The 26,823-nt window shown below is 46.9% G+C and overlaps 1 protein-coding gene across 1 annotated transcript in view; it reads left to right on the top strand.

Moving 5' to 3' along the window:
• ANKRD42 (ankyrin repeat domain 42) overlaps nt 1-26,529 on the top strand; it is a 75,218-nt gene extending 48,689 nt beyond the window's left edge. The window contains exons 8-12 of the mRNA XM_054725137.1: nt 12,887-12,992; nt 19,223-19,395; nt 20,535-20,661; nt 24,745-24,889; nt 26,395-26,529. Coding sequence (XP_054581112.1) covers nt 12,887-12,992; nt 19,223-19,395; nt 20,535-20,661; nt 24,745-24,889; nt 26,395-26,484 — 641 coding nt within the window. The 3' untranslated portion in view covers nt 26,485-26,529. The remainder of the gene's footprint in view (nt 1-12,886; nt 12,993-19,222; nt 19,396-20,534; nt 20,662-24,744; nt 24,890-26,394) is intronic.
• The last annotated feature ends 294 nt before the right edge of the window (nt 26,530-26,823 follow it).

Here is a 26,823-nt window from a genome sequence, read left to right as displayed (position 1 = left end):
CTCGCAAATCCAGGACCCCTCAAGGGATGTTGGAGAGCCAGTTTTGGCCTGATCCTGCAGGCCAGGCCGAGGGACCCCACTGGTGCATGAATTCGTGCACTGGGCTTCTAGTAGTTTTATAAGAGAAAGGGTATTTGGAGCAGAAAGAAGGAGAAATAATAGGGATTTCTCTTATACATAGAGGTGGCCCACTTTGGTAAATGCTATCCTGTACTTGGAGAATCTCACTCCATCCATCTCTACTAGCTGTCTGGGCATTAAAGCTTTTCATATGGGATTTATGAATGGAGTGGATACTTCTATGAAATGTGCATAAAAGATTGTGGTTTTTAAAAAATTGTGTTGCCCTGGAGCAAAGCCCCCATTTCATAACCTAGGTATAACCAGTTTTTATTCCTAATGTGTATGTGGGGTGTCATTTATGAGGGAGCAAAAGAGAGGCTCACTCACAGTATTTATAATGCATTTTTGGAGGGATGATGCATTAAAGTTTTACTTGCCAGATGGTTTTCATACTATCTCAGTCAATTCTTTACCAGTTGAACTGAGATGGAAATGAGGGAACTGGAAGAAGGTTCTAAAGAGATAGATGTACAGCAACAGAGTGTTTGGGTTATAGCCATTGTGAGAAGGTGAGAGGGCGAAAGTGAAGAGTAACCAAAAAGGTTTGCCCTTCACCCCTTCTCTGGTCAATTTGTCCATAAGGACTCCTGGGACCAGGGGTGGATCAGATGGTGTGGTGGAGGGGTGATAAGTGGCTGCAGCAGGAGGAAGGGACATTTTTGTGTACATTATCTTTTTTTTTTCTGTGGAGTATCTGTATGCTAAATCATACCCAACTTGGGTAAATAAGTTTCCTTATAATTTAATTAACATTTTGTCAGTCTATCTGCTTCTTTTCCTTTCATTTTAATTTTGATTCAGTAAATAAGCTGCAGTATCAGTCATTTAATGATTGTTAAATCTACTATAACTTACCTTTCTATGTTTACTTTAAGTCTTATTTCAAGTCATTTTTAAACAATTTATAGCCACTGCATAATTTTATCTTGTTCTCTTATAAAACATTGGTCAAATTAATAAATATATTCTAATCAATATAAAATAAGGATCTTAGATAAAAATTCTTTATTGTATTTCATTGTAGATAAATTACTTAGCTCTCCCCCTGTAAATATTACCTGTGTAATAAAATGGAAATGTTGGGTTAAACTCTGTTTTATAAAGCTCATCATTGTTCACAATTCATAAATATGGTTTTATAACTCTTTTTTTATTTTTAAATTAAATTTCTGGGTTTTTATTGAGTAAGTCATAGTAGTAGGCCTTAAAACATATCTTCTTAAAAAGCAATGGAAAATAGATGATAACCTATCTAGTTTTATAATCTCAGATTGTAATGCCCTTTTTAAAAAAAATTTAATAAATCTTTATTGTTCAGATTATTACAATTATTCCTCTTTTTTCTCCCCATAGCTCCCCTTCACCCGGTTCCCATCCCACCCTCTGCCCTTATCTTCCCAGCCACTGTCCTAATGCATAGGTATACGATTTTTGTCCAGTCTCTTCCTGCACCCCCACATCCCTTTCCCCCCAAGAATTGTCAGTCCACTCCCTTCCTATGCCCCTGATTCTATTTTATTCACCAGTTTATTCTGTTCTTCAGATTTTGTTATTCACTTGATTTTTAGATTCACTTGTTGATAGATATGTATTTGTTGTTCATAATTTTTATCTTTACCTTTACCTTTTTCTTTTTCTTCCTCTTCTTAAATAATACCTTTCAGATTTCATATAATACTGGTTTGGCAGTGATGAACTCCTTTAGCTTTTTCTTATCTGTGAAGCCCTTTATCTGCCCTTCAATTCTAAATGATAGCTTTGCTGGGTAGAGTAATCTTGGTTGTAGGTTCTTGCTATTCATCACTTTGAATATTTCTTGCCACTCCCATCTGCATAGAGACAAGACTTGCAAAAGCCTCTTTTGAGAAATCAGCTGACAGTGGTATGGGTGCTCCCTTGTAGGTAACTACCTGCTTTTCTCTTGCTGCTTTTAATATTCTCTCTTTGTCTTTTGCTCTTGGCATTTTAATTATGATGTGTCTTGGTGTGGTCCTCTTTGGATTCCTTTTGTTTGGAGTTCTCTGCGCTTCCTGTACTTGTAAGTCTATTTCTTTCATCAGGTGGGGGAAGTTTTCGATCATTATTTCTTCAAATAGGTTTTCAGTATCTTGCTCTCTCTCTTCTTCTGGCACCCCCATAATTCTGATGTTGGTACGCTTGAAGTTGTCCCAGAGGCTTCTTACACTATCTTCATACTTTTGGATTCTTTTTGCTTTTTGCTTTTCCAGTTGAGTGTTTTTTGCTTCTTTGTATTTCAAATCTTTGACTTGATTCTTGTGATCCTCTAGTCTGCTGTTGTGTCTCTGTATAATATTTTTTTATTTTAGTCAGTGTATGCTTAATTTCTAGTTGGTCCTTTTTCATATCCTCGAGGGTCTCGCTAAATTAATCGGCCTTTTCTAGAAAATTCTTGAGAAACCTTATAACCATGGTTTTGAACGCTATATCCAGTCGTTTGCTTTCCTTCATTTCTTTCATTTGTGATCTGTTTCTTTGTCTCTGCATTTTGGCTGCTTCCCTGAGTTGATAGAGTGGCTTTGTGTGCTAGATGTCTTATAGGGCCCAGTGGCTCAGCCTCCCCAGTTATCTGAGGTGGACACTCTTAGTACACCCCTTTGTGGGCACAGTCTTGTTGTAGTTAAGCCTTGAATGTTGTTGGTATCACTGGGAGGAATTGACCTCGAGGCCAATTGGCTGTGAGGATCAGCTGTGTCTATGCTGGGAGAACTTCTGTGCTGGAGACACCCTTATGAGACAAGACTTGCAAAAGCCTCTGTGCTCAGCTTGAATGGGGCAGAGTCTCAGGGCGGAGCAGACAGCATTGGTTTCCTGTCAGCCCTGCCCTAATATGCCCCTGTGTCTCAGTGTCCTGTGGTAATCACTGCAAGCACCTCTGAGAGAAAGCCGCCTTCGAGTTCCGCCCACTGCCAGACAGTCCAGTTTCTCCCCAAATGAGTCTGGGTCCCCAGAGTCTTGCCCGGAACTGAAGTTCAGCGCAGTCGGGAGCTTTTGTCTCCCTCCCTCTAGAGAAAGCCAGCCGCGCACTCAGTTGCTAGTCCTCTCCGCGTGCGCGTCTCAGTACCTCTGCCTCCTGCAGCTCCTCTGAGTCTCAGTGTGCTTTTCTCTTTCCTTCTAGTTGTAGAATTTCCACTCAGCCAGCCTTCCTGTGGTTCTGGATGATGTCCGTTTTGTCTTTTAGTTGTAGTATTGAAATTGTTGTGCAAGGCAGCAGTTTAGGTGTTTACCTATGCCACTATCTTGGTTTCTCCCGGTTTTATAACTCTTAAAGAGAAAAGATGTTGCTCTTTTTGTGTAAAGTAGGGTTAAGTCTAGAGGTATGGGAAATCCTGTAGTATTATTTGTTAGGTATTTCGGATTTGCTGTAGAAGAAAAGAGGAGCCCCAGGCTCCTCAGGGGCCAATTCTGAGTTTGGAAGATGGATCTGAGTCAATTCAGGAAAGGTAGGACAAGAGTGCTTATACTAGTAGACCTTTTGTAAGTTGGGCCATAGGGCTGTAGTGATGGGGTTGTTTTGTCATTGGATCTGGCTTTGTGTCCTTTCCTCTCTGTTCCCATTATTGAAAGTGGACTAATTTTTTAAGACATCAAGCCATACCAAAAGTTCATGCTCTGATTTATTTTACAGAGGCACATATATATTCAGCACCAGTCATGTGCCCACATCATGGAAATCACATGATATCCAGACCTTACTGTTAAGGAGCTATATACTTATACCATGAACATCTAGAGATTTGTATAAGTCAGGATGTAATAAATGGCAAAAAGTTTTTGGTTGTTAAAATACATTCAGTGGAGACTGGAAAAAAGATGGCGGCGGAGGTGAAAGGCTGATCTGCTGCCTCGCATGGCAGTTTCGGAAATAAAACTGAAACATGGACTGGTGAGGGTGGCGACTGCTGCTCGCGTCTCCCCAGACCGGGCGGCTGCTCCTCTCAGTCAACACCGCAGCCGGGGCCATGGGCTCGTGGGCGCCGCGGCAGCTGCTGTGGCGGCGGCCGCGGACTCAGCGCAGCGGCTCTCGGTGAAGGAAGAGACCATCTTTCTGCAAGAGGGGCGCATCCGCGCCACCGACCTGGCCGAGCTGCGCAGTGAGATCCTCGGGGCCCCGGAGGCCGCCAACACCGACTTGGAGGATTCTTAGGAGTTCTCATCTTACATTCAAGCCCTCTAGCCATTTTGACAGAGGAGAATCAAGACGGCGGCTAAGAGGCCCCAGGTGCGGAGAGGGAGCGGGCTCGGGGGCTTGGGGAGCAGGCGGGAGGGGTCCCGGACGCTGCCCAGAAATCGCGGCCGCCAAGGAAAGTTCCGACTCCATACTCACTCAGTTTCGCAACTGCGCCGCCCCCGCAGGCCGCCCGGCCCGGGGCGCTGGGGACGCGGCGGCGGCGGCGGCGGCGGCGGCGGCGGCGGCGCCCGGAGCCCGGCAGCCACCCAGCGCCCATCCCCACCGCGCAGCCCCCCGCGCGCCTGGTTCCGCGGGCCGCGCGCCCCGCACACCGAACAGAGGCCCGGGCGCCCTCTCCGTGCACCTCCCGGCGGCGCTAGACTTCAGTAGAGTTGACTGAATTGAAGGGATTAAGAAGTACAAATTGGGAAGTTCGAAAAAGATGGCGGCGGAGGTGAAAGGCTGATCTGTTGCCTCGCATCCAGCAAAATCGGAGGGGATGAGGTGTGGAGGCGCGTGGGTCTGGCTGGTGGCGGGGGAAAGGGGCTTTTGTTCCAAACTTAGGGGAGATTAGCTCTCCATCACCCTGAAATCCAGCTTCTGGGGACCCGCGGGAGACCCAGATGCCTGCGGAGAGAGGCGGGACTCTTGCGGAGGTGCGCCCAGCAATCAGTGTTTGCTGCGCTGGAGTGCGGAACAAGGGGACTTAGAAACGTGGAAGGCAGAAGGACCAGACTCGCAGCCATCGCGGCTCACCGCACCATGGCCTGTTGGCGCCCTGAGACCCCGCCCCGCCCTGGGACCCGCCCCGCCCTGGGACCCGCCCCGCACGTTTTGAAGACCCGCCCCGCAAGTCTTGCAGGCGCACCTGCGCTCCAAACAACGGCTTATGCATGTGGGTGGCCTGCCCTCTGGCAGCGGACCAGATGAACTGCTGTTCTAGTCGGACTGCTCTAGGGCCACTCAGACAGGAGGAGGAAACTACAGTTTTTGCTGTAATCCTTGCTGAGTGCCTAAGGCAGTAGCTGATCTACACCCCATTGGAGACCCAGAAACGAGGGCATCTAGTGGTCTGTGGGAGATGACACCAGATTTCAACCACGCGCATCTGTGACACATTCAGTGAGCGCCAAAGCCTTGCTGCACCAAGACCCGGCCCATAAACGTGTCTCCTGCACAGCAACTCTTCCTTTATAGACAAAGAGAGCCCTCCCAGTGACACCAACAACAATCAAGACTTAACTATACAAAGGAGGACCAAGATGGAGGCATAGGGCGGAAGCCTGATTGTTGCCTACTACAACAACTTTGAGACTACGACAGGAGAGCAGAGCAGACACCATCCAAGACCACCATAGGGCTGGCTGAGTGGATGCTCTACAACTAGAATAAAAGAGGGGTATACGGGATGATGCTGATGCCGGTGACCCAAAGACCACACTTTAAGAACTACGGCTCAGGCGACACAACGGCCGCCTGGAACGTGCTTGGCGCAGTTCCCCGGCGGTCTCCGGCTGAGGGGACGGCTCCACTGGCTGCCGAGCACGGACAGACGAGCCCCTATGAGACATGGGGTGGGAGACTCTGCGCTTGCTGACCTCCGAGTCCGTCGAGAATCTCAACGCCCCGGAAGCGGCCAGGTGCGCATGCTCGGCGACCGGCCACCGCTGCGGACCCAAGGGCCGACGCAGCGACGCCGGACCGGCCCGCCGCCATGCACCGGGCGCACCGGAGCTTCGCCGAGCCGCCGCCCGACGAGTTCTGCAGCAGCCATCCTGGAGCTCTGGAAGGATGGCCAGGGGAATTGCTGAGGGGGGGTTGACCGGCAGGAATTGGGATCGGGAAAACGGGGCCCCGCTAGGACCCAGGTGCGGGCGGGGTTGCGCGCCTCTGGGCTCGGGTGTGGTCACACACCTCTGGGTATAGGTGAGGCCTCACGTCCCTGGGTCTGGGTGAGGCCACGTGCCCCTGGGCCCCGGTGAGGCCAGATTCCGGGTCCGGGTGAGGCCATGTGCCCCTGGACCCGGATGACGCTGGGTCCCGTGCCCGGGTGAGGCTAAGAGCCCCTGGGTCTGGGGGAGGCCGCACTCCCCTGGGTCCGAGTGAGGCCAGATGTCCCTAGATCCAGTTGAGGCCTCGCACACCTAGGCCCGGGTGAGGCCACGTGCCCCTGGGTCTGGGAGAGGTCACGTGCCCCTGGGTCTGGGAGAGGCCACACACCCCTGGGTCCAGGCGAGACCATGTGTCCCTGGATCCGGGTGAGGCCTCGTGCACCTAGGCCCGGGTGAGGTCACGTGCCCCTGGGTCTGAGAGGCCAAGCGTCCCTGGGTCCGGGTGAGACCATGTGTCCCTGGATCCGGGTGAGGCCTCGTGCACCTAGGCCCGGGTGAGGTCATGTGCCCCTGGGTCTGAGAGGCCAAGCGTCCCTGGGTCCGGGTGAGACCATGTGTCCCTGGATCCAGGTGAGGCCTCGTGCACCTAGGTCCAGGTGAGGCCACGTGCCCCTGGGTCTGGGAGAGGCCACGCACCCCTGGGTCCGGGCGAGACCATGTGTCCCTGGATCCGGGTGAGGCCTCGCGCACCTAGGCCCGGGTGAGGCCACGTGCCCCTGGGTCTGGGAGAGGCCAAGCGTCCCTGGGTCCGGGTGAGACCATGTGTCCCTGGATCCGGGTGAGGCCTCGTGCACCTAGGCCCGGGTGAGGCCACGTGCCCCTGGGTCTGGGCGAGGCCACGCGTCCCTGGGTCCGGGTGAGACCATGTGTCCCTGGATCCGGGTGAGGCCTCGTGCACCTAGGCCTGGGTGAGGCCACGTGCCCCTGGGTCTGGGAGAGGTCAAGCGTCCCTGGGTCCGGGTGAGACCATGTGTCCCTGGATCCGGGTGAGGCCTCGTGCACCTAGGCCTGGGTGAGGCCACGTGCCCCTGGGTCTGGGAGAGGTCAAGCGTCCCTGGGTCCGGGGAGACCATGTGTCCCTGGATCCGGGTGAGGCCTTGTGCACCTAGGCCCGGGTGAGGCCACATGCCCCTGGGTCTGGGCGAGGCCAAGCGTCCCTGGGTCAGGGCGAGACCATAGGTCCCTGGATCCGGGTGAGGCCTCGTGCACCTAGGTCCAGGTGAGGCCACGTGCCCCTGGGTCTGGGAGAGGCCAAGCGCCCCTGGGTCCGGGTGAGACCATGGGTCCCTGGATCCGGGTGAGGCCTCGTGCACCTAGGTCCAGGTGAGGCCACGTGCCCCTGGGTCTGGGAGAGGCCAAGCGTCCCTGGGTCCGGGCGAGACCATGAGTCCCTGGATCCGGGTGAGGCCTTGTGCACCTAGGCCCGGGTAAGGTCACGTGCCCCTGGGTCTGGGAGAGGCCAAGCGTCCCTGGGTCCGCGTGAGACCATGTGTCCCTGGATCCGGGTGAGGCCTAGTGCACCTAGGCCCGGGTGAGGCCACGTGCCCCTGGGTCTGGGCGAGGCCAAGCGTCCCTGGGTCCGGGTGAGACCATGTGTCCCTGGATCCGGGTGAGGCCTCGTGCACCTAGGCCCAGGTGAGGCCACGTGCCCCTGGGTCTGGGAGAGGCCAAGCGTCCCTGGGTCCGGGTGAGACCATGTGTCCCTGGATCCAGGTGAGGCCTCGTGCACCTAGGCCCGGGTGAGGCCACGTGCCTCTGGGTCTGGGAGAGGCCAAGCGTCCCTGGGTCCGGGTGAGACCATGTGTCCCTGGATCCGGGTGAGGCCTCATGCACCTAGGCCCGGGTGAGGCCACGTTCCCCTGGGGCTGGGAGAGGCCAAGCGTCCCTGGGTCCGCGTGAGACCATGTGTCCCTGGATCCAGGTGAGGCCTCGTGCACCTAGGCCCGGGTGAGGCCACGTGCCCCTGGGTCTGGGAGAGGCCAAGCGTCCCTGGGTCCGGGTGAGACCATGTGTCCCTGGATCCGGGTGAGGCCTCATGCACCTAGGCCCGGGTGAGGCCACGTGCCCCTGGGTCTGGGAGAGGCCAAGCGTCCCTGGGTCCGGGTGAGACCATGTGTCCCTGGATCCGGGTGAGGCCTCGTGCACCTAGGCCCGGGTGAGGCCACGTGCCCCTGGGTCTGGGCGAGGCCAAGCGTCCCTGGGTCCGGGTGAGACCATGTGTCCCTGGATCCGGGTGAGGCCTCGTGCACCTAGGCCTGGGTGAGGCCACGTGCCCCTGGGTCTGGGAGAGGTCAAGCGTCCCTGGGTCCGGGTGAGACCATGTGTCCCTGGATCCGGGTGAGGCCTTGTGCACCTAGGCCCGGGTGAGGCCACATGCCCCTGGGTCTGGGAGAGGCCAAGCGTCCCTGGGTCCGGGTGAGACCATGTGTCCCTGGATCCGGGTGAGGCCTCGTGCACCTAGGCCCGGGTGAGGCCACGTGCCCCTGGGTCTGGGCGAGGCCAAGCGTCCCTGGGTCCGGGTGAGACCATGTGTCCCTGGATCCGGGTGAGGCCTCGTGCACCTAGGCCTGGGTGAGGCCACGTGCCCCTGGGTCTGGGAGAGGTCAAGCGTCCCTGGGTCCGGGGAGACCATGTGTCCCTGGATCCGGGTGAGGCCTTGTGCACCTAGGCCCGGGTGAGGCCACATGCCCCTGGGTCTGGGCGAGGCCAAGCGTCCCTGGGTCAGGGCGAGACCATAGGTCCCTGGATCCGGGTGAGGCCTCGTGCACCTAGGTCCAGGTGAGGCCACGTGCCCCTGGGTCTGGGAGAGGCCAAGCGCCCCTGGGTCCGGGTGAGACCATGGGTCCCTGGATCCGGGCGAGGCCTCGTGCACCTAGGTCCAGGTGAGGCCACGTGCCCCTGGGTCTGGGAGAGGCCAAGCGTCCCTGGGTCCGGGTGAGACCATGTGTCCCTGGATCCGGGTGAGGCCTCGTGCACCTAGGCCCGGGTGAGGCCACGTGCCCCTGGGTCTGGGAGAGGCCAAGCGTCCCTGGGTCCGGGTGAGACCATGTGTCCCTGGATCCGGGTGAGGCCTCGTGCACCTAGGCCCGGGTGAGGCCACGTGCCCCTGGGTCTGGGCGAGGCCAAGCGTCCCTGGGTCCGGGTGAGACCATGTGTCCCTGGATCCGGGTGAGGCCTCGTGCACCTAGGCCTGGGTGAGGCCACGTGCCCCTGGGTCTGGGAGAGGTCAAGCGTCCCTGGGTCCGGGTGAGACCATGTGTCCCTGGATCCGGGTGAGGCCTTGTGCACCTAGGCCCGGGTGAGGCCACATGCCCCTGGGTCTGGGAGAGGCCAAGCGTCCCTGGGTCCGGGTGAGACCATGTGTCCCTGGATCCGGGTGAGGCCTCGTGCACCTAGGCCCGGGTGAGGCCACGTGCCCCTGGGTCTGGGCGAGGCCAAGCGTCCCTGGGTCCGGGTGAGACCATGTGTCCCTGGATCCGGGTGAGGCCTCGTGCACCTAGGCCTGGGTGAGGCCACGTGCCCCTGGGTCTGGGAGAGGTCAAGCGTCCCTGGGTCCGGGGAGACCATGTGTCCCTGGATCCGGGTGAGGCCTTGTGCACCTAGGCCCGGGTGAGGCCACATGCCCCTGGGTCTGGGCGAGGCCAAGTGTCCCTGGGTCAGGGCGAGACCATAGGTCCCTGGATCCGGGTGAGGCCTCGTGCACCTAGGTCCAGGTGAGGCCACGTGCCCCTGGGTCTGGGAGAGGCCAAGCGCCCCTGGGTCCGGGTGAGACCATGGGTCCCTGGATCCGGGTGAGGCCTTGTGCACCTAGGTCCAGGTGAGGCCACGTGCCCCTGGGTCTGGGAGAGGCCAAGCGACCCTGGGTCCGGGCGAGACCATGAGTCCCTGGATCCGGGTGAGGCCTTGTGCACCTAGGCCCGGGTAAGGTCACGTGCCCCTGGGTCTGGGAGAGGCCAAGCGTCCCTGGGTCCGCGTGAGACCATGTGTCCCTGGATCCGGGTGAGGCCTAGTGCACCTAGGCCCGGGTGAGGCCACGTGCCCCTGGGTCTGGGCGAGGCCAAGCGTCCCTGGGTCCGGGTGAGACCATGTGTCCCTGGATCCGGGTGAGGCCTCGTGCACCTAGGCCCAGGTGAGGCCACGTGCCCCTGGGTCTGGGAGAGGCCAAGCGTCCCTGGGTCCGGGTGAGACCATGTGTCCCTGGATCCAGGTGAGGCCTCGTGCACCTAGGCCCGGGTGAGGCCACGTGCCTCTGGGTCTGGGAGAGGCCAAGCGTCCCTGGGTCCGGGTGAGACCATGTGTCCCTGGATCCGGGTGAGGCCTCATGCACCTAGGCCCGGGTGAGGCCACGTTCCCCTGGGGCTGGGAGAGGCCAAGCGTCCCTGGGTCCGCGTGAGACCATGTGTCCCTGGATCCAGGTGAGGCCTCGTGCACCTAGGCCCGGGTGAGGCCACGTGCCCCTGGGTCTGGGAGAGGCCAAGCGTCCCTGGGTCCGGGTGAGACCATGTGTCCCTGGATCCGGGTGAGGCCTCATGCACCTAGGCCCGGGTGAGGCCACGTGCCCCTGGGGCTGGGAGAGGCCAAGCGTCCCTGGGTCTGGGTGAGACCATGTGTCCCTGGATCCGGGTGAGGCCTCGTGCACCTAGGCCCGGGTGAGGCCACGTGCCCCTGGGTCTGGGAGAGGCCAAGCGTCCCTGGGTCCGGGTGAGACCATGTGTCCCTGGATCCGGGTGAGGCCTCGTGCACCTAGGCCCGGGTGAGGCCACATGCCCCTGGGTCTGGGAGAGGCCAAGCGTCCCTGGGTCCGGGAGAGACCATGTGTCCCTGGATCCGGGTGAGCCCTTGTGCACCTAAGCCCGGGTGAGGCCACGTGCCCCTGGGTCTGGGAGAGGCCAAACGTCCCTGGGTACGGGTGAAGCCGGATCCTGGGTCCGGGTGAGGCCGTGTGCCCCTGGATCCATCCGGGTGAGGCTGGGTCCCAGGCCCGGGTGAGGCCACGCGCCCCTTGGGTATGTGTGAGGCCACGTGCCCCTTAGTCCGGGTGACGCCGTGCCCCTGGGTCCGGCCGAGACCAAACCAGAGGGAGTCGGACCTCCGTGACCACCATTTGTCCACCATCCAGAGCTGAGGGGTCAGTGCTGACATGTACACATAAGGAACTACTGGACATTGAAATTGGGTCTCAAAAGAACTGTTGGTCCAGGGGGAAGCTCGCTACAGACTGATTCATTTGCCTGTCAGCATAACTATTATTGCTCGTCTCACATTCAGTTCTTATAAGTATATATCTAGTGACATATGATCTCGCTCATCTAGGGGAAATGATGAACAACATAGACTGAGGAACAAGAACAGAACCAGAAGCAAGGAGGCATCGATCGGACTATCGGGCCTCAGAGGGAGGATAGGGGAGGGTGGGGGGAGGGGGAGAGTTCAACCAAAGGACCTGTATGCATGTATATGAGCCTATCCAACAGTTAAGTTCAACAGGGGGTTGGGGCATGCGTGGGGAGAGGGGTGGGATGGGAATGGGGGGATGAGGACAAATATGTGACACCTTAATCAATAAAGAAATTTTAAAAAAATAAATAAATAAATAAAAATAAAAATTAAAAAATAAATAAATAAAATACATTCAGTGGAATTCAGGAGTAGAAACTGAACATAACAAGTTGCTAAGGGTTAAATTATTGAGGAAATATTCATGAGAATTCATAAATAACACCTTATGTTTATATGACATTTAACAGGGTGCAAAACTGTCATATTTAATCCTTATTGTAATTTTATGAACCAGCAGTGTAAATCACTACTGCTTTATAAATATGAAATTTTCTGTGTAAAAGATGAGAAAATTGAGGTTCAGAGGACCCAGGTTTTTTGACTGAAGTTACACAGTTGGTAAGACCAGAGCTTAGATTTCATTTACTTTTTTTCTTTATTCATTCACTCATCAACTCTCTAGACATTTGTTGCAGGTCTATATGTGCCAGCCACTTGCTAAATTCTGTTCTGTCCTTCAGTCTCATTGTTTAGTAGACCTAAATTCAGTGCTTTTAAGTCTATTAAGTCCCCCGCCCCAGTTTCTATGAGTCTTGAGATAGACTTTGAAGGATTGGTAGAAGTCAGATAAGCATAGAGTTGAGTGATGGGCACTAGGTGAGAAGACACATTTGCAGCGTTGTGGAGGTGAAAATTAATATCGAGTGCATGTGTCTTAAGGACAAGATTTAGAAAAAGGTGTAAACAGTTTAGGTAATTGGGGACCTATAAATTTTGAGTTGTGAGGTTCAGAGGAATAAGTTCTGTGATATAAGGTTTGATAATAAGATTGGTCAGAAGCTATAAATATCAGCAGACAAACACTCAATAAGGATTATAAAAAAACTAGATTATAGTTTTAAATCCATTATTTACTAACTGTGTGTTGTTAAAGAAATAACTTCTTTGAACCTCAACTTTTATAGCTGTATGTAAAGTTCTCTGTATAGGTGATGAGCACAGTGTATATTTGATTACATGTTTGTCTGATGAATGAATAAATGAAATGGTGAAAATTACATCTGCTCGATTTATTGGTTATTGCAAGTATCAGTATTTATAAAAGTACTCTCTAATGGTTTCAAAATTTTGGAAACTTGCTACTAGTAACAACTTTTTGTGTATTTTCTGTTTGTTTTTACAGCTGCTGGACAAGGTCACATAGAATGTTTGCAGTGGATAATCAAAATGGGAGCAGACATTAATATTACCAACAAAGCAGGGGAGAGTCCCAGTGATGTGGCTAAGAGGTATCCCTATCTGCTTTACTTTTTTTTTCTTGGTTTTGTTTTTAAAGTTTTGCATATACTCTGTTATACTTAAATCTCTGAAGATTCAATGGGATGACATTGTCAAATGCTGATAGAATGACAATATTCAAGCTGAATAGATATTTGACAGTATATCAACTCTTTTCTCTAAAGCAGTGATTCTCAACTGGGAGGTAGTATTGTCCCCTTTCCTGGGAGAGGGGCATTTGGAAATTTGGGTTTGTCACAATGACTAGCAACCATCTATCCTATCTAATAATAGACAAATATGCAAATTGACCATACCTCCGACACACCCACAAACCACGCTCACAAGCCACGCCCACCATCCAATCAGAGTGAGCATGCAAATTAACCCAAACCAAGATGGCTACAGCCACAGAGAGCAAGGTTTCCTAGGTAACAGAGGAAGCCAAGCTTTCCGCCTGCCCTTGCCAGGCCTAAGCCTCCACTCAAGCTACAAAGTTTCAATTATAGAAGGTAAACAAATTCAAACAAATGGAGGCAGAATGGAGCTTGAGAGAGCAGGCCAGGGTTGCCGCCAGCAACAGGGGAAGCAAAGCTTTCCGCACATCCTGGCCGGGCCCACCCGCTTAAGGCAACAAAGTTTCAATTATAACCCCAACACAAATGGCTGCCAGCCTCGGAGGGAGCCCCTGGCTTGGCTCTGCTCCAGGCTACAAAGTTTCAGTTGTAGAAGGAAAATAAATTCCAGATACCAGGGCCTCCGCTTGGGTTGCCAGGGGGTGTGGCCGGCCTGCAAACACCACAGGCCCCTCGCTCAGGCCGCCCCACACCCCAAGGGAATCCCCACCTGATCCGTGACGCCCTTCAGGGCAAACCAGCTGGCCCCCACCCCTGTACCAGGCCTCTATCCTATCTAATAAAAGAGTAATATGCACATTGATCATCACTGCAACACACAATATAGCTGCCCCCATGTGGTCAAAGATCCTGCCCCCATGTGGACACAAGATGGCCACCACAAGATGGCCAGCAGGAGAGGGCAGTTGGGAGGCACCCTGCCTGCAAGGGAGGGCAGTTGAGAGGGACCAAGCCTGCAAGGGAGGGCAGTTGGAGGTGATCAACCCTGCAGGAGAGGGCAGTTAGGGGTGACCAGGCTGGCAGAGGAAGGAAGTTAGGGGCAAACAGGCTGGAAGCAGAGTGGTTAGGGGGTGATCAGGCTGGCAGGCAGAAGCGGTTAGGGGTAATCAGGAAGGCAGACAGGCAAGCAGTTGGGAGCCAGCAGTCCTGGATTGTGAGAGGGATGTCCGACTGCCTGTTTAGGGGTCCGACTGCCCACTGGGATCAGGCCTAAACAGGCAGTCGGACATCCCTCGAGGGGTCTCATATTGGAGAGGGTACAGGCTGGGCTGAGGGACAACCCCCCTCCATGCACAAATTTCGTGCACCGGGCCTCTAGTATATATATAAAAGCCAAGAGACCAAAACACTGGAACGACTGGAATGACTGGTTGCTATGATGTGCACTGGGGAGGCCAACCGGCCTGATCGGGGCCCAAATCGGCCCCCATTGGGGTATGCTGGCCTGACCCCACCTGTGCACAAATTCATGCATTGGGCCTCTAGTCACTAATATTTAGTGAGGTCAGGTCCACGAATGCTTAAATGCAAAATGTTCTATAGGACTCAGAATAGTGGTGAATAACATAGAATCATCCCACTCAAATGCTGGCACCTCTTGAGAAATATTGTATGATAGAGCTAATCAAAAGGAGTCACATGGGTTTTGAAACAAATTTTGGTCTCAGGTACTCAAGGAATATTTAGTCCTTTTTTTTTTTTTTTTTTGCTTGTTTGTTTGTTTTTGTTGTTAATCCTTACCAAAGGATATTTTTTTCCATTGATTTTTTTAGAGAGTGGAAGGGAGGGTGAGAGACAAAGAGAGAGAAACATTGATGTAAGAGAGGCACATCGATTGGTTGTCTCCCAGATGTGCCCCAACCAGGACCAGAGATTGAGCCTGCAACTGAGGTACGAGGTATGTGCCCTTGACCAGAATTGAACCCACAACCCTTCAGTCCATGGGCCAATGCTCTAACCACTGAGAAAACCAGCTAGGGCTGTGTTTTTTAAATTCAACTTTATTATACTTATCATGTTCCAAATGGTATGGTTAGTGTTAGTGTTACAAAGATGAAAAAACACAGTTCTTGCCCTCAAAGGAGCTTAGCATCTTGTGGAGTGAAAAATTATAATTATTGTAATAATCATTATTAGTTATAATAATTTTATATGTAAACATAATTATTGTTAATTATAATAATTATATTACATTACTAGAGGCCCAGTGCATGGATTCATGCACATTGAAAGGAAATTAATTAGAAGGTGGCCATCACGGTGGGACTGGGCAAGATGGGCCGGACTCACCCTGGAGCCAACCTCCTGCAGTCCTTCCCAGGCTGCCCGCACCTGGGACGGCATTGGGGCTCAAAGGGTGTCTGTGGAGTGAGCAGGGTCCCTCCAGCAGGTGGAGTCCCTTGGGCTGGCTTGTGGGGATTGCGCCAAAACCGGCAGTCCAACATCCCCCAAGGGGTCCCAGAGTGCGAGAGGGCACTCTGCAAAGCTGCTGTTGCTCAGCAGCTCCTGCATTGAACATCTGCCCCCCTGGTGGTCATTGTGCATCGTAGCTACTGGCTGGTCAGCTGGCCACTTAGGCTTTTATATATTACTAGTGGCCCGGTGCATGAAATTCGTGCACATTAAAAGGGAATTAATTAGAGGAAATATTTTAATATTGCTATTTGCCCTTTCTCTATAATAGAAGTATCAGAGATGAAAGAAAATTTGTAAAATGTATATGAAAATCTTCCTCCTGTTAGTGTCTGGGGTGCGACGTGGCACCCAGAGTCAAGTCCCAGCCCACCTGCGCATGCCTTGAAATCGCGTGAGATCCAGACCCGGCTGGCCCCACCCCCGCCGGGCAGGGGTGTGCAATCTCAGGTCCCCTAGCCTGGCACCAGGCAGGGGGCACAGCCTCAGGTCCCCCGTCAAGCCCTGCCGGGTGGGGGTTGCGGCCTGAGGCCCCCCAGCCCAGCACTGGGGTGGGGGGAACAGCCTGAGGTTCCCAGTCAAGCCCCACTGGGCGGGGGGTGCAGCCTCAGGTCCCCTGCCCTGGCCCGGTGCCATGCAGCCTCAGGTCTCTGCTGATCGCTCATTACGGGAACCCCGCCTCTGCTGTGGGTGCAGCCATCTTGTGATGGTGTTATGGTGTGAGGGTCAATTTGCATATTACCTATTTATTATATAGGCTATAGATGTATAAGGTACAGTAAGAACATAGGAGAAAAAATGCCCAAGTCTTCCTATTTGAAAGTTGTGGGGGAGAAATATTAATACAGATGATGGTAAGAGTTATGAAGGAAACTGTAGGAGGACAGAATTTATGTAGAAGTCAAGGAAAACTATTTTTTTGGAGAAAGCAACATTTATGCTGACACTTGAAGGAGAAGGAGCTATAAGAAGACACTTGTGTGTTTGAGGAACTGCATGTGGCTCAGTACTACTTGAATCTAAAGTAAGAGTGTGTGCTCTGACGGGGTAGCTCAGTTCGTTAGAGTGTTTCTGGTTCGATGCCCAGTCAGGGCACATACAAGAATCAACCAATGAATGCATAAATAAGTAGAACAACAAATCAATGTTTTTCTCTCTCAAATCAATAAACTAAAATAAAAAAATAAAGTAGGAGTGTGGGCTAAAAGATGCATATGAAGCTTGAAAGAATGTAAAGACCTAACAATTCATTAAGTTGCCATGAAATTTTTGTTTGTGAGTTCATGGTTCTTAAAATTTTGTCTGGTATTTCTTTGAAGCATTGGAGGGTGGTTTTTGTTGTACTGTGTACCTAGTATTGTGATCAACTGAGGCCCACTTTATTTTTATTTTCATAAACAGCTTTATCAAGGTATAATTGCCATACAATAAAGTACACTTACTTGTACAACTTAGTGAATTCTGATATATGTAGACACCCATGAAATCTTCACAATCAAGATAGTGAACATAGTAGTATTCATGACCCCCCAAAGTCTTCTTGTGCTCCTTTGTAATCTCCCTCCCTCCCACTGCTGGCTTCCCTAAGCAAACACCAATCTGCTTTTTGTCACTGTAGATTAATTTGCATTTTTAGAGTTTTATTATGAATGGAATCATATAGTAAGTACCATTATATAGCTGGCTTCTTTAAGCCAGCATAATTATTTTGAGAATTCATATGTATTAGTAGTTCATTTCTTATTGCTTAATAGTATTCCATCAGATGTAGAATTCTACAGTATTCCATAGTTTGATTATCCACTAACCTGTTGAAGGAGATCTTGATTGTATCCATTTTTTGGTGATTATGAATAACACTGCTATAAATATTCACATACAGGATTTTGTGTGAATATAAGCTTTAAGTTTACTTGGGTAAATACTTAGGGGTAGTATTGGTGGGTCATATGCTAAGGGTATGTTTAACTTTAAAAGCAGCTGCCAAAGTGCTTCCAAAGTGACCATAGGCATTCCAAAAGTCTCTGTTGTCAGGTTCTTTGATTTTAGTAATTTTAGTAGGTATGCAGTGGCATCTCATTGTGGTTTTAATTTGCATTTTCCTAATAAAAATGATTTTGATTTTGAGCATTTTTCATATGCATATTTTCCATTTGTATATTTTCTTTTGGTGAAGTGATGTTTAGATCTTTTGTCCAGTTTTTAAAAGTGAGTTGTTTTCTTATTGTTGCTTTACAAGCTATTTATATATTCTGGATACTAGTTTTTTCCTTACATTTTTGTTTTGTGAAAGTGTTCTCCCAGTTTGGGCTTTTTTTTTTTTTTAATTCTATTAACAATGTATTTGAAGGGTAGAAGGTTTTTTTTAATCAATTTGTTCTTTTATGGATTATGTTTTTTTTGTATCATATCTAAGAAATTGTCAATTAAAACAAAGTCACAAAGATTTTCTTCTTTGGTTTCTTTTAGATGCTGTATAGTTTTAGGTCTTACATTGAGGTCTATGATGCATTTTGAGGTATGCATCCAAGGAGTACTTTTTTTTAAATATAGATATCTAATCGTTATAGCACCATTTGTTGAAAAGGCTGTCCTTTCTCCACTTTATTACCTTTGTATCTTTATCCAAGTTAGTGTCCATATTTGTGTGGGCTTATTTCTAGACTTCATATTTTATCTGTTGAATCTATCTATTTGTTTATCTTTATACCAAGATTACATGGGTGATTTAATACTACGGATGTATCTGGAGTTAATCATAATTTCTGGCCCACATTTTTTTTTCATTCATGCACCAAAAGGCAAGGTGTAAAGTGTAGTGTTTAATCTGGTATAAAGCAAGTACTCAGTAAATGAAAGCTGTTAAATTACAAACTAGTAATAGAACTAATGATTTCTGTTAACCTTATAATTTCCTATATATGTTTATTCCTATATCTTTAATGATTTGCAGTACCTGGTAAAAGGTAAGAATATATGTATGTACATGTGTGTGTGGCTATGTGGTTATGGAAAACATAGAATGAGGTTTTTGTGGTTAGCGAGTAATTATCCTTGTCCTAAGAGAAAGCATTGAACATCCTAATTAGCAAAGCTGTGGGAAAATATGCAGATTACATGCAATTACAACAACTCCAAAATCAAAGGTATATTATTGGAAGCTTCAGAGATGTAGGAATAGCAAAGAAAATATGGATGGAAAGTCATTATTTTTCCATTAAATTTCAAAGCCATGTCAAGTGCTTTGGGTTGGAGAAGAATCAAGAATAAGGGTGCTAGAGCTATAGTTGGCCCTAAAACTGGAACCATAACTAACTAATTCTACAATCTAAATTAGGCCATCAGAAAAAGGTAGTAAATGCAGGTGATCACATAGGGTGTTTTTGAACTTTCTGTTCAATTTAGCAGTTATCTTTGGGTCTCTTCTTTCAGTTGGGTTTTTGCCAATAAAAAGGATGGAATCTGTCTTTAATGATCTCTTGTCCTTAGTGTCAAATAACTGAGTTTCCCATGTACTACTAGCTGGATATAGTACATCAAATTGGCACTGATATTCAGGTACAGTTTTGCTCCTTTACTGAATGGGTGGTTTGGTGGCATAATGTACAAAGTGTAATTTCTTAAATTAAGTTCAAACTGCAGTTTCAGTTTGAAAATTGTGGTTCTTGTTCATTGTTGATTCTTTTCTACAGGTTTGCCCATTTAGCAGCAGTAAAGCTATTAGAGGGGCAACAGAAATATGACATAGATTATAATGAAATTGATGAAGATGATATGAAGTGTTTTATAAGACATGGTGTTGAGGGAAGCACTGATGCTAAAAATGATTTATATCTTAATGAGTCGGATAAAACAGATGCCAGAAGTAAGTGTGCCAACTCTCTTGTGATTTGTTCTTTAAGAAATGCCATAGCCATTGTCTTTTCCACAAATTTGAAAATTATCCTAAAGATAGCTATTATCTATAAAGTAAACTACTTTCATTTTGGGGGGAACCAGAACTATAATTTTGGTACCAGGTGTTGTTGAACATATAAAAAATGTAAGACATGATCTCTTTCCCTCAAGGAGGAAAATGTTATATAAGAGGAAACATTATTTAAGTGGATCATAGGAAACAGGAAGAGACATCCCAAGGATTTCCATGGTTAGTTGGCAAATGATTTTTACAGATAATAATAGCAGCAAATATTTGTTGTCTACAATGTGCCAGATACTGTTGTAGTTATCAGAGAAACAGTGAACAATATAAAATCCCCAGCATCACCCAGAACTTACATTCTGGTGATGTGGTGGTGACAGATAATAAGAAAATAGATACATAAAGAAAATAAAGTAGGGTGGTGCTATAGATAAGAGCCATTAGAGGAGTCCTCTCTAAGGGAGTGACATTTGAGAAGAGCCCTGAGCCTGTAGATGCCAGTAACCTATTCCTCTCCACCCATCAAGTTCATAAGCAACAATGTATCCAGATGATATTAAATGTCCTTAAGGGAGAAAATCACCCCAGGTTGAGAAGCACTACCACACAGGATAGAAGGTTCGATAGTTGGAAAATAGCTAAAAGCAGCTCTCAACACACTTCCTTCTCTCAGTATCCTCTTGCATAGATATTACTAATCATAAAATTTGGGAGCTGGGCTATTTCTTGTTTTAAATAAATGCAGCATATTTCAATATATATATATATATTTGTTATATCATAGATTATGCATGGTCCTGTAATATACCACTACTCTAAACCACTGCTAGTCTTTCAACTTCTTGTTCATAGTTTTAAACATAACAATCTGATACATCCTCCAAGAGCAGGAGGAGAACCCTTCATTTAGGTTTATCATTGCTTGTTCATCTAAATATTATTTACTGATATTTATCCTTCTGTGTGTATGCCACCTCCACCCAAACCACACAGACACTGGCTTTAGAGGAAGAATAGGCTCCAGGATGAGCATCCTGCGAGCACCTGTCTAAATTAGGTTTCTATGCAACTCTGTCTTGCAGTGAGAGCTTATAAGAAAATTGTAGAATTGAGACACCTCCTGGAAATTGCTGAGAGCAACTATAAACACTTGGGAGGGATAACAGAAGAAGACTTAAAGCAGAAGAAAGAACAGCTGGAGTCTGAAAAGTAATGTCCTCCAAACTTTAATGGTTTCTTTTTAGTTCTCTCTCTAAATGCTATGTGAGGGTTTGTTGACCAACAACTTGTTTTTTTATCCCCACCAAAGGGTGTAAGAGTCTATCCTGTTTTCCTCCTAAGTCCCCAGATGGAGAAGGTATTAAGATTTTTTTTTTGTGTTAAAATACACATAACATAAAGTATAGCATCTTAACCATTTTTAAGTACAATTCAGTAGTGTTAAATAGATTCACATTTTTGCACAACCTATCTCCAAAACTCTTTTCTTGTAAAATTGAAATTCTATAGAGTTGTTTTTTTGTTTTTGAGATCACAGTTACTTTGAGCTTTTCAACCAACACATCTATAACCATCCCTATCAAATTGGACTGCTTATTCATAAATCTGAGGCCCAGGGTTGTGGAACCTCATCAGAGGATGGTCTGTGTCCAGAGGCATTGAGCAGTTGCATCCTTTACTCCCTGCTCCCTAAGTTGGCTCTGCACATTTGGTGCCTTTCTACTTAATTAATGGCTGCTGGAATAGAGGATGCCTAGTGTTTATTTCTTCCCACTGCCTGTCTGCTTGTCTGTCTGCTTTTCAGAATGGACAGTGAACAAAGGGAGACAGGGGAGAAGATTTTTAATCAAAACTTGGGTCTGTAAAGAGGATTCTTCTCTTTCTCTGCCCTCTCCTTTGGTTGGGTCTCTTTTCCTCAGACTCTTAGAACCTCCTGCTTCCCTTTTCTCTGTCTTCTTCTGAATATAGACTCAGTAAGAGGTCTGGTAAATGCATTCAGAGTAATATCTAAATCTTTCATAAGGGTTAATATGTTATCCTTCCATGGGTACTTGGGAATGTGAGTAGAAGACAAAGCTTAAGCCAAAATACTCTTATCTTTTAGTGGGATTTTAGATATTAGGAAACTGGGTCAAAATTTAAATTTTTTTTTAAAAACCAGGGGCCTTCTTGATATCTCACAAATCACATTGTTTAGTTAGCTGTCCATTTCCTCTGTATTGATTACAGTATTCTAAGATATGGAATATTTTTAGTATTGGCCTTTGCGAAAGAGCCTAACTGAAAGTTTTTGGATCCCTTGTCGTCTAGAAAAGTACTTTACAATGGAACAACTCTTTCCTAGATAATGAGTTTTAAATTTTGGTTTCTGTTGCTTCTCTTCCAGGCAGTTTACTATACTATTATTACAGCTTCCCCACCCACCCACCCCCCCCTTTTTTTTTTAAGATTCTTTGTTTCATATGTCTCTTGGCCTTCCTTATGTCTTCTTTTGAAAAGTATCTATTTAGGTCCATTGTCCATTTTTTGATTGGGTTGTTATCTTCCTTTTGTTAAGTTGTATGAGTTCCCTATAAATTTTGGAGTAGGCCCTTATAGGATATAACATTGGCAAATATGTTCTCCCATGCAGTGGGCTTTCTTGTTGTTTTGTTGCTGGTTTCTTTTGCTGTGCAGAAGCTTTTTATTTTTATGTAGTCTCATTTGCTTATTTTCTTCTTAGTTTCCATTGTCCTAGGAGCTGTATCAGTAAAGATATTGCTACGACATATGCCTGATATTTTGCTGTCAATAGATTCTTCTAAGATTTTTATGGTTTCCCGTATTATGTTTAAGTCCAAATAAAAATGGCTACAAACAAGTACCTATCAATAATAACCTTAAACATAAATGGATTAAGTGCTCCAATCAAAAGACATCGAGTGGCTAAATGGATAAGAAAACATGACCCATATATATGCTGTCTTCAAGAGACCCACCTCAGAACAAGGGACTCATACAGACTGAAAGTGAAGGGATGGAAAAATATCTTTCAGGCAAATGGAAATGAAAAAAGAGCTGGGGTATCAATACTTATATCTGACAAATTAGACCTCAAAGTAAATGCCATAACAAGAGATAAGGAAGGCCACTTCATAATACTAAAGGGATTGATACAACAAGAGGATATAACTCTGGTAAACATATATGCACCCAATGCAGGAGCACCCAAATACATAAAAAAACTTCTGGAAGACATCAAGGGAGAGATCAGCAGCAATACAATCATAGTAGGGGACTTTAATACCCCATTGATATCACTGAGTAAATCCTCTAGAGAAAAAAATCAGCAAAGAAACAACAATCCTAAATGACTCACAAGATCAGATGGACTTAATCAACATCTTCAGAACATTTCACCCCAAAGCTACAGAATATACATTCTTCTCAAGTGAACATGGAACATTTTCAAAGATAGATCACATATTGGGACACATGCAAAGTCTCTTCAAATTCAAGAAGATTGAGATCATATCAAGCATCTTCTCAGATCACAATGGCATAATATTAGAAATAACTACAATATAAATAATCAAAAAAATTCAAACACTTGGAGGTGAAATAGCATGTTATTAAACAATGATTGGGTTACCAAAGAGATCAAAGAAGAAGCAAAAAACATCCTGGAAACAAATGACAATGAAAGCACAACAATCCAAAATTTATGGGACACAGTGAAAGCAGTCCTGAGAGGGAAGTTCATAGCATTACAGGTCTATCTCAAAAAACAAGAAAAACTGGTAATAAATTACCTAACTCTACAACTGAAAGAATGAGAAAGAGACTAACAAAAAAAGCCCAGAGTAAGCAGAAGGAAGGAAATAATAAAGATCAGAGAGGAAATAAATGACATGGAGACCAAAAGCATAATACAAAAGATCAATAAAACCAAGAGCTGGTTCTTTGAAAGGATAAACAAGGTTGATGAACCTTTAGCCAGATTCACCAAGAAGCAGAGAGAGAGGACCCAAATAAACAAAATCAGAAATGAAAGAGGCGAAATAACAACAGACCCTACAGGAATACAAAGGATTGTAAAAAAATACTATGAACAACTCTGTTCCAACAAGCTGGTCAACCTAGAAGAAATGGACATATTCCCAGAAAAATACAACCTTCCAAAACTCAATTTTTCCTTTATTCAGGAAGAATAAAAAAATCTGAATAGGCTGATAACTATGGAGGAAATTGAAGCAATAATCAAAAAACTTCCAGCAAACAAAAGCCCTGGGCCAGATGGCTTCACAGGGGGAGTTTTACCAAACATTCAAAGAAGAATTAAAACCTATCCTCCTCAACTATTCCAAAAAATTCAAGAGGAAAAAACCACTCCCAAGCTCTTTCTATGAAGCCAGGATTACCTTAATCTCAAAACCAGATAAAGACACTACAAAGAAAGAGAATTACAAGCCAATATCTCTGATGAATATAGATGCTAAAATCCTCAACAAAATTCTAGCAAATCAAATCCAGCATTACATTAGAAAGATCACACACCATGACCAAGTAGGATTTATTCAAGGGATGCAAGGATGCTAAAATATCTGCAAATCAATAGAAACACACACACACACAGCAAAAGAAAAGAAGTCTAAATCAATTCATGCCATTTCTCTGCTCAGACCCTCCAATGGCTTCCCATTTTAATGAGAGTAAAAGCTCTACTTTACTGGATTCCTTTTACCTCTCTGACCTACTATCCCTTTTATATTTTAAACTGTTTCAACCACATGGCCTCTGGTTTTCTTTCAGGTCACCAGGCATACTTCTGATGTAGGGCCTTTGGACCCGCTCTTCCATGTGGAATGCCCTTCCCCCGGATGTCTGCTTGATTATATCCCTCATTTTTTTAGAACTTTGCTCAGAAGCACCTTCTCAGTAAGGCCTTCTCTGCCACTGTATATGAAATTTTAACGCCCTCTTCAACATTTTATATGACTCTTTCTTGCTTTATTTTTTCTCCCTTAGCATTTATCGACTTCCAACATACCATAATTACTTATTTTCTTTCCTGTCTGTCTTCCTCCACTGCTAAGGCAAGACCTTGAGGGCATATTTGGTCCATTTGGTTTACTGCTGATCCCTAGTGTCTAGATCAGTGCTGGTCCATGTAGCTTCTCAATACATATTTGTCGAATACACAGTTATTTTTTGATTTGCCTTAAATACAGTGCATGGATGCCTTTCACTATTACTAAAATCATATTTAGTTCATATTGGAGACTGACTGAAAACAAAATCTGTTTTTGACAGGACTATCCAAGAGCTGCAGGGCCAGCTGCAGTATGAACGACTACGGAGAGAAAAGCTAGAAAGTCAGCTGGATGAGTGTCGAGCAGAGGTGGATCAGCTCAGGGAGAACCTGGAAGATATTAAGGTCCCCAATCTCGTGGCAGTGGTTAGTGTCCTTCTTAACACATTGATCTTTCTCAAGAAGTAGTATACAAGAGTAGTGAAGAGTTCAAGCTTTGGACTTGGGGATATCTGGATTTGAATCCTGGCTTCAACCTTTTTTGATTTGAACTAATCATTTACAACTAATCTTTGCCTTAGTTGTAAACTGGAGGTAATAATTTATATTTTCTAGAGTGTTGTAAGTATTAAATGAATATATATCTATGTATATTCCTTCATATATCTATAATAATAAAAGGAGGGTAATATGCTAATTAGACCAGATGTCCTTCCGGATGACCTTCCAGACGAAGCTGGAGCTGCAAGGGAAGTCCAGGTCCTGGGTGCCTGCCAGTGGCCGAAGGAAAGCCAGGATGCCCGGTGCCAGAGGGAAGCCGGTGCTGGCAGCCTGGGGAAGGAAGGCCTACTCTTGCATGAATTTCGGGAATCGGGCCTCTAGTACACACATATCTATATATATATATTTACATATATATTGGTTAAAACAGCAGCCTGGTTCATAAAAGTGCAGTAAGTGTTACTGTTCTTATTGCCCCATATAAGGAAAAAATATTTGCAGAGTAATCAATAAGAATTCTAAGACAATTAGAGAGTATATATATATATATATATATATATATAATTTAACATTCTAAATAGCCAAAATAAAGTGCTTTGAGTGGAATCCATGTAAGAAAGCGTCAGTTTCTCAAAAGAGCAATTTTAAGAATAGAAAGCCAGCATGGAAGTTGTCATAGAGTCCCTTTGTTCAGATTACATTTGCAACACTTATAAAGTTCTTACACATATTATCACATATCATTTGATCTGCCCTCATTTAACATCTGAGGAAACTGAGGCTCAGAGAGCAGAGTTGTCTAGTTATGGTGGGATCAGTATTCATTCTCTAACTTTTGATTCCATAGCCTTAGCTCTTTTCATAATTCCCAGCTGGAACTATGAATTTGGAATATAGGAAAATGCTTATAGTTATAGATGAAAAGGACAAATCTCTAGAAGGAAGCTACAAAGAAATGAATATGGAAACAGATACAAAGAACAAATACAGAAAAGCAGGTGGAGTATTTTTATAATTGAGTGACAGCGTCAGCAGGAAACCCAGTGGCACTTGTATTTCAGGCCATCTGTCTCAGTAGAAGAGGCAGAAAGTACACTGGGGAAACTTTGACCCTTGCTCCCTTCTGTGAGTGAAGACAGCCATGATGTGGTCCTTGTGGACAGCTCATGCGACACAGTGTAGGGATTTGGGTACGTTACATATTTTCTTTTCACAGGAAATTTTTTCTTCAGTCACAAGGTGAGTTAGTTCTGTTCCAGGCCTGTATCATCTCAAACCTGATCTGTAAGGCAAACTTCCTGACACTATTTTATTTTTAATGTAGAGTTGAAAATATTAGTATCATTAATTTTTTTCTTTTGGAACAGATAGAAAGATGAAATGTGTCTAGGGTAGAAATCTTACTTGGTTCTCTTTTTTGTCATTTGTAGGAAGATGACTCTTCTGTTGAATCAAGCAAAGAGAAGAAGCGAGTGAAGAAAAAAGTGTCTTCTGGGGGTGTTTTTGTGAAAAGGTACTAATCAATGAAATGAATTTAAATAAACTTGCTTGATTTCTCTTTTTTATTTTAAAAATTGATATGTTACTGTTAGGTTGAGGCATGGGGGAAAGACCACAGCCATGCAAGCACCCGCAAGGTAGATGGTGACAGAAGATAACTGGCGCCTTCCCAGACCCTTGCTAGCCTTCCCAGGCTCCTGCCTGAGGCAGGAATTCCACATCTCTCATGCTCTCCACCCTCCCCTCACCAAACGGCTGTATAAAGGAAGTACCTAAGCCCCTGTTTTGGCGCGAACTCCCCTGGCCCACTCTTGGACCGGTGAGTTTCGCCCGGGAGCGCAAGATTAAAACCTCCCCCC

Source organism: Eptesicus fuscus, chromosome 13 (genome assembly GCF_027574615.1).
Source record: "Eptesicus fuscus isolate TK198812 chromosome 13, DD_ASM_mEF_20220401, whole genome shotgun sequence".
In the NCBI taxonomy this organism is placed as follows: Eukaryota; Metazoa; Chordata; class Mammalia; order Chiroptera; family Vespertilionidae; genus Eptesicus; species Eptesicus fuscus.
This window is presented reverse-complemented; position numbering and strand designations above follow the sequence as displayed.